The sequence below is a fragment of the Scardinius erythrophthalmus genome (genome assembly GCF_964197995.2).
Source record: "Scardinius erythrophthalmus genome assembly, chromosome: 19".
Classification (NCBI taxonomy): domain Eukaryota; kingdom Metazoa; phylum Chordata; class Actinopteri; order Cypriniformes; family Leuciscidae; genus Scardinius; species Scardinius erythrophthalmus.
This window is the reverse complement of record NC_138239.1, coordinates 2,423,916-2,431,826: the sequence shown is the minus strand read 5'-3', so window position 1 is coordinate 2,431,826 and position 7,911 is coordinate 2,423,916. Positions and strand designations below refer to the sequence as shown.

The 7,911-nt window shown below is 37.4% G+C and overlaps 1 protein-coding gene across 3 annotated transcripts in view; it reads right to left on the bottom strand.

Moving 5' to 3' along the window:
- Positions 1 to 2,451: 2,451 nt before the first annotated feature.
- The window catches only part of siva1 (SIVA1, apoptosis-inducing factor), a 5,993-nt gene continuing 533 nt past the window's right edge, over positions 2,452 to 7,911 (bottom strand). The window contains exons 2-4 of one of the 3 annotated variants that reach the window (XR_014032194.1): positions 7,026 to 7,202; positions 3,451 to 4,387; positions 2,452 to 3,178 (exon numbers count right to left, since the gene is read on the bottom strand). Coding sequence is in view for 1 of the 3 variants with exons in the window: in XM_081394231.1 (XP_081250357.1) it covers positions 2,612 to 2,660; positions 4,234 to 4,387; positions 7,026 to 7,202 (380 nt within the window). In the remaining 2 variants the exon portion in view is untranslated. Of the gene's footprint in view, positions 3,194 to 3,383; positions 4,388 to 7,025; positions 7,203 to 7,911 lie in introns of all 3 variants that reach the window. The other 2 variants (XR_014032195.1, XM_081394231.1) reach the window with 2 other exon arrangements.

The following is a 7,911-nucleotide window of genomic DNA, read 5'->3' as shown; positions in this document are numbered from 1 at the left end:
TTAGAATGGTGTCGTGTTAGCGGCCCCTAAGTTAATAACTAATGATCTTTGCAATGGAAAAAACTAACTTTATCTGGACAATAACTTTATTCTAGATCTACTGTAAAGCCTAAAGCTACTTTAATTTCCTATTATCACTGTAAAGCTGCTTTGAAACACTATATTGTTAAAAGCGCAGTATAAATGAAGGTGACTTGTCTAGAGCGTAAGACGATGGAGGAGCAGCCGAACACAGCTGTCACCCCTTCACCACACACACACCCACACACACCCACACACACAAACACACACACACAGGCGTATTTATAGCGAGGCATCAGCGAGGCAGGCCTGTGTCTCACTGTCTCTCTGAGCACAGCTGTTCCCGGACTCAGAGCCACACGCCTGGACTTAAGCCGGTCCAGGAGTCAGCAGGGCCCGTCAGGCTTTCGGGTCCCTGGCATGTGGCGCAGAGAAAGAGGAGCCGCCTCGGAAGCCACGGCCCTGACCTTTTACAGTAAAACACTCCTGATAAAAGTCTGGACAGCTGCAGAGACGGAACAGACAAAAGAACATGTACACTGTAAAAACAGTACTGTAGAATTTACAGGAATTCACTGGCAAAAAAGTTGCCAATAAAGTCCTGTAAATATGTTGTTAATTGCTGTCAAATTGATTACAGTATAATACTGTAAAGCAATTTACAGTTAATTGTTGTATGTGAAATACAGTCATTTGTAGTTTTTTTACAGTAACTTTGAAATCAAGCTTGTAGTTTGTTTTAAAGCAATATTTTGTAATTTCACTAAAGTACAGTATTTACCTGGCAAAAAAAAAAAAAAAAAAGACAATAAAATCCTGTAAATATATTTTACAGGATTTCTTTTTTGTAATTTCACTAAAGAACGTTCAGTAAAACGCTACTGGTGAAAGTCTGGGCAGTTGCAGAGAAGGAACAGACAAAAGAACATGTACACTGTAAAAACAGTACCGTAGAATTTACAGGAATTCACTGGCAAAAAAGTTGGCTATAAAATCCTGTAAAAATGTTAATTGCTGTCAAATTGATTACAGTATAATACTGTAATGCATTTTACAGTTAATCGTTGTATGTGAAATACAGTAATTTGTGGTTTTTATCACAGTGACTTTGAATTAAGCTTGTAGTTTATTTTACAGCAATATTTTGTAATTTCACTAAAGTACAGTATTTGGCAAAAAAGTTGCCAATAAAATCCAGTAAATATATTTTACAGCAATATTTTGTAATTTCACTAAAGAAGGTTCAGTAAAACGCTCCTGATGAACACATCTGACTGCTTTATCATGATGTGCTAGAAGATCATGTCATCATTTACTCACCTTCACGTCTTTCGTCTGCGGGACACCGGAGGAAATGCTCTGAAGACTCTTCCATACAATTATGAAGTTTTTAAGCTTCAAAAAGGATGTAAAAGTATCATAAGAGCAGTCCATACAACTAGTAAGCTATATTTCAGCACTTCTGACGTCAAATGATGCTTTCTGCAATAAACAGACCCATATTTGGATCATTATTCAGAGATCTGTCTTATGTAATGTATTACAGACAGGTGTGTTTGATTTGGGTCAATCACTGATAGAAGATCTGCATGTTTAATAGTGAGAGCATTTAAAGAAATACTTTAAATATTCATAAAAATAACATATGGGGGGGGGGTACAAATTGTTTTTGGAAAGAAATTCAGCAAGGATGCATTAAATTGATCAAAAGTGACAGAAAAAAACATTGCTGTCAAAGAATTCTGAAAAATAACATGTGAAAAACATGAAACAGCAAAACTGTTTTTAACACTGAATGTTTCTTGAGCATCAAATCCTCATATTAGAGTGATTTCTGAAGGATCATGTGACACTGAAGACTGGAGTAATGATGCTGAAAATTCAGCTTTGCTCACAGGAATAAATTACACTTTACTATATGTTCACATAGAAAAGTCACTTTAAAGTTTAATATCTCACAATACTGTATTTTTGATAATATAAAATCAGCCTTGGTGAGAAAGACTTTTCAAAATCTCTTAAACCATAACACAAATGTCTAAAGTACCATGGTTATACTATAGTTATTTCTCCCAGAAGTTGCTTCAACTCAAAATGAATATGAACAATGAAAGTATTGAGGGTTCAGAGTCCGATTGAGCTTAAAGTGTCCAATTCTTTTTAAAGTTTCCAAAGGCAAATTAATTGTTACATTTTAAACAACGTTTAAAGACTCCCGTTTCATTCTGAAAGCAAATCACCACAATTAAAGCAGATTTAATGAAGTTTTGCTGGTGAATATTCAGAATCACTAGTGAATTATATTGAGCTGCTGCCCTCTAGTGACCAACACACGACAGCACGACTAATGATGACGCACTCATAATACATTTCACTGCATATCAGAAAACATTTCGCTTTGCTTAAAATAATTTAAACTCCACACAACAATTAAGAAAGCATCAACATCAAGTATTTATTTCAATAAGTATATACACAAGGGAAAGAGCAAGAAACAAAGCAAGCATATATAAAATAGTAATCTCATTTACATTTAATTGGTAATGCATTAAAATAATCTCAGCACGCGTCCATCAGTTGAGCGTCTCCATCAGGAGGAACATCCACAGCAGAGGATCCGCTCATAGCGCTCGCTGTAACTGCGGAGAGAGAGAACGGGTGAGACAGACACGGATCATTCAGGAAAACAGAATCAGGAGTGTGTTTCCCATACATTAAGACTCCATTGCCACTTCAAGTTTTAAACGTTACATCGGCGACACCTTACAATGATATATATATAATATAAGATGTAAGATGGCACAACTAAACGGTCGTAGTTTGTGATAACTCAATGCAACATGATTCAGAAGGGTGGGAACGAAACACGAGAATTAATTGACAAATATACATAAAAGATGATACCAAATTTAATTGGAAAATGGCCTTTAAGACTTTAATACTTTTTAAAGGGTTAGTTCACCCAAAAATGAAAATTCTGTCAGTAATTACTCGCCCTCATGTTGTTCCAACCCCGTAAGACCTTTGTTCATCTTCAACACAAATTAAGATATTTTTGATTAAATCTGAGAGCTGGATCACTCCTCCATAGGCTTCTAAGTGATTGAAACTTGCTGGCCCAGAAAAGTTAAAGAGATCGTTAAAATAGTCCAAGTGACTACAGCGGCTCAACCTTAAGTTTATCAAGCGACAAAAATACTTTTTGTGCGAAAAACACTACATAAACTAACTCGAGGTTCAGAGAGAAGGAAATGAATAGTGGAATAAAGTCGTTATTTTTGTTTGTTTTTAATCGCGCAAAAAGTATTCGTCGCTTGATAAACTTAAGGTTGAGCCGCTGTAGTCACTTGGACTATATTAACGATCTCTTTAATAACTTTTCTGGGCCAGCAAGTTACAATCTCTTAGAAGCCTATGGAGGAGTGAGACAGCTCTCAGATTTAATCAAAAATATCTTAATTTGTGTTGAAGATGAACGAAGGTCTGACGGGGTTGAAAAACATGAGGGAGAGTAATTACTGACAGAATTGTCATTTTTGGGTGAACTATCCCTTTAAGGGGCCTTAATTTTCTCTAAATTGATTGATCAACTTTTAATACTTTAAGACCCCGCAGACACCCTGTACTATAGTACATCACTGAAGAGATCAACTCTAGTCACGACTGTCTCCTGAAACCGTGCTGCCGCAAATCAGTCGTTCAACCACGTTAGTGAATGATGTGGTGGAGTAATAACTTCTTTTAATGAATCTGTTTGAGATCGAATTAACGCTAGATGTTTTTCTATAAATTACGTACATGACATCTGAGGACTTTCTCATTTTTCTCAGTTATTTTGCTTTATTTCCAGATTCGATCATAGGCTCGTTCACACATGCGAGCGCTTCAAAAACGGTGCTTTAAATCTCTCGACAAACTAAAAGATGTAAATGACATTATGTATTCTTAATAAAAGACACGGGTTGTACTGAATGTCATCTTGCTTATTTTGCTCAAGATGAGGATTTATTGAGTCCACATGTCATGCAAACTAGAAACTCTAACCACAGGTCGAGATCTGTCGCTCCAAACACACAACTAGATTGATGGTTTCAGGAAACACTCGTTAAACTGCTGCTAACGCCAGAACTCGTGCCCACAGTCGTCCGCCGATGCTCTCGGGAAACACACCCCTGACGGCTGAAGCTAGAGTGTTCGTGCGCTGTAACTCACTCGGTGACGGAGCACAAGGAGCAGAAGCGCTCGGAGCAAACGCTGCACTGCTGAACACACACGGGACACGCCGGACGCTCACACTGGGAACACGGCCTCCTCGAACCCGAGACCCGCTGACACACACAGCACGCTGACGGAGCCGCTGCACAACCTGAACACACACAACACATCACGTTAGCGGTGACGATAAGAGCACGACACTCTCACCAGTGATGAACACAGGCCTGGAACAAACCACAATCATTTAGACATGAGATTGAGAATGCATTATATTCTGAAGAATCTTTTCTTGCATGCATGTTCCACAGGAGTCTCACTTACACACACACTTCAAAAAAATAATAATTAAAATTAAAAAAAAAAAAAAAGGAAAAGGCAACATTTGCTTCGAGTACGCTAGGGATGGGCATTGACAAGAGTCACAATTTGATTCGATATTGTTTAACTTGGGTCCTGTCAGGTACAGTACACAGCAAATTGTTATGAGATTGATGTTTTAAATTAATGTTTGAATATACAAATAAGAAAAAATGCAATACTTAAACATGAAACTAAACCGCCAGTAGGTGGCGGCAAGTGACCGTCTTAATTAGAGAGTCATTCATACAAAAGATTCTTTCAAAACGCTGAATCATTCAGTAATAACACCGCACTGCTGCTGCTTTCCTTAGGAACCATTTCCATTGGTGAAATAGAACAAAAACAGTTCATATTGTTTGTCTAAAATGTAAGTAGGCTAATATTAACTAGGCTACTTGTTTATTGAACTATAACTCAAGTAACATTTTCAATCGTGATAATATTCAGCAAAACAACTCCATTAGTTGTGTCATGTTAAAATAAATCATGTTATAAATAAAAAAAAAGTAATTTTTACCGGAGTGCATTTCTTCTGAGAGTTTCTACATGTGCTGTTACTCTCATTTATTTTGATTTCTCCATGAATGCATCTCTAACGCGACTGTTACCAGAAATACACTAGGCGACCCATTATCAATCGCTGTTTACACTGAATATAATAAAATCACAATCATTATTGCGTTTCGATGCTTCCCTGGTTATTTTTGTCACTAAAGTTAAGCTAGTTGTCCGGTCAGGCAAGCACAACTCTCTTTCCCCTTCAAAATAATCCACTTGTTCCTGAAAATTTAAGATATGAATATAAAGAGATTTTTATAACATAGTTAACCAGTCTCTCACACACACACAAAAAGCAAGGAAGCCGTTTTTACCAATATGATCATGATTGTAATTATTCAATAAACACGTTGTTTTTAACATTATTTCTGTGCCTCAGCAGCGCAAACACAATTTCACTTGATTGGTAGTCTTATTCTAATTATTTTATTGATTAGATACAAGACATTCAGGCAGTAAATGTGGATCTCTCAGATGAATTTAAGCAGTGCCGGTCTGGTCTTTATACTGACAGGATTTACCTCATATTGTGACATCGGCGAAAGCTAATTTTGGGATCCTTAACCTTTTTAAGGAAAAAAATATATAAAAATTCCCAATTTTGATATTGTGGCTTTATATGAGATCATACTTCCATGTTTCATCATTTTAACACTTTACCAAGATCAAGCTCAGATGAAGTTAGGAAGTGTTCGTCCGGCGATTGTCATGTTCAACATTAGAACTGCTTCATTCATGATAGAGGTGGGCGGAGTTATGAGTTTGACTGACAGCTTGAGGATCGAGGTTTAGTCACAAGCTCTTTCTAATAATTCTCATTGGTTAAATATTTGCGAAACCCACAGACAGATGTAAAGAGTGACCAATAATAACGATTTATGTTAAAAAGACGATATTTTAAGTTGAATTAATTTATAAAGTAATTGACTTCATTAAAGGGTTAGTTCACCCAAAAATGAAAATTCTGTCAGTAATTACTCACCCTCATGTTGTTCCAACCATGTAAGTCTTTCGTTCATCTTCGGAACACAAACTAAGATATTTTTGATGAAATCTGACATAATTTTGACTCCTCCATAGGCTTCCAGTGTGACCGAAACTCACCGGCCCAGAATAGTTATTAAAACATCGTTAAAATAGTCCAAGTAACTACAGTGGCACTACATTAAGTTTATCATGCGACGAGAATACTTTTTGTGCGCAAAAACAAACAAAAATAACGACTTTATTCCACTTTTCATTTCCTTCTCTCTGGGCCTCGTAGTGTTTTTGCGCTGCGCGTCTGTGTTGCACGTCATCACGCATCACACACATGACCGGCGTCGGCCAATAGTGAGCCTACGTGGTGACGTGTAACACAGACGCGCTACGCATTGTGCGCAAAAAGACTACGCGAACCAACTAGAGGCCCAGAGAGAAGGAAATGAAAAGTGGAATAAAGTCGTTATTTTTATTTGTTTTTGCGCACAGAAAGTATTCTCGTCGCTTTATAAACTTAAGATTGAGCCACTGGAGTCACTTGGACTATATTAACGATCTCTTTAATAACTTTTCTGGGCCAGCAAGTTTCGGTCACATAGCAGCCTATGGAGGAGTGAAACATGGCTCAGATTTCATCAAAAATATCTTAATTTGTGTTCCGAAGATGAACGAAGGTCTTACGCGGTTGGAACAACATGAGGGTGAGTAATTACTGACAGAATTTTAATTTTTGGGTGAACTAACCCTTTAAAGTGAATAATAACGTCTCCGCATTGTAATGGGTCCGCCCTGGATGTGTGATTATAGGCACCGGCCCAGAATGCCTGCGCATAACCCCGGCCCTGAACACGAGATCATCAGCCGATGACGTCGATCTCACAGAACCTCACCTGGACCCGCGTCTGCTTTCTTCAGTCTCCCGTCGAGCCCGATGAGGGTCTGGCCCCTGAGGAGCGTCTGAGGCCCCGGAACCGGCTCCGGATCCGAACGCTTCTCCCCCCCGTCCGCCTTCCAGATGCGACCCATCACGGCTTGGGTCCCGGTGAACAGCAGGCTTTTGGTCTTTTCTGATTAACAATACAAAGTTGATAGACAAATCAGGAAAACTTTCATAAAGATTAGGGATGCAGAGATATGAAAAATGTGGCTGATAGAAATAACTGATCATTAAAATTTGAAGGCTGATAATCGATATATTGGCCGATTAATCTTAATCCAAATTTTTATATCATTTTTAAGAGCCTGATTACAAAAACACAAGTCTCAGCATTACACAAGCACACAATAATATTCTCATAATTTAATGTAGCCAATATGACAGACTTGCTCTGAACTGTGTTTTCTTTTTGAAGCGATTTCAATCATTTCAAGCAATTAAAACCCATCATGATGAACAGTGCGCATCTGAAGCATCTCAGCTGAAGGAAATGCATTATTAATCAGCTTTAATATATCAGCCAGATTTTCTTATCGGCCCGATAACGATAACATTAAATATGACCATATATCGGCCGATATAAATATGGTGGCCGATATATTGAGCATCCCTAATAAAGACACTTAAAGTTTAGCACCAATGTTTAACAATAACCTGCAGGTATGATTAATAATTTTATATAGTTTAGCAATATTCATATATAATATTGACTATAAATCATGTTAGACCTTTAATAATCTGATTACCTCACCAGCGATATATCATGTTTAAAAAGTAGCTTTAATTACACCCATTTAAAGTAACAATAACTAACCAATAATAAATCATCATTGTTTAAA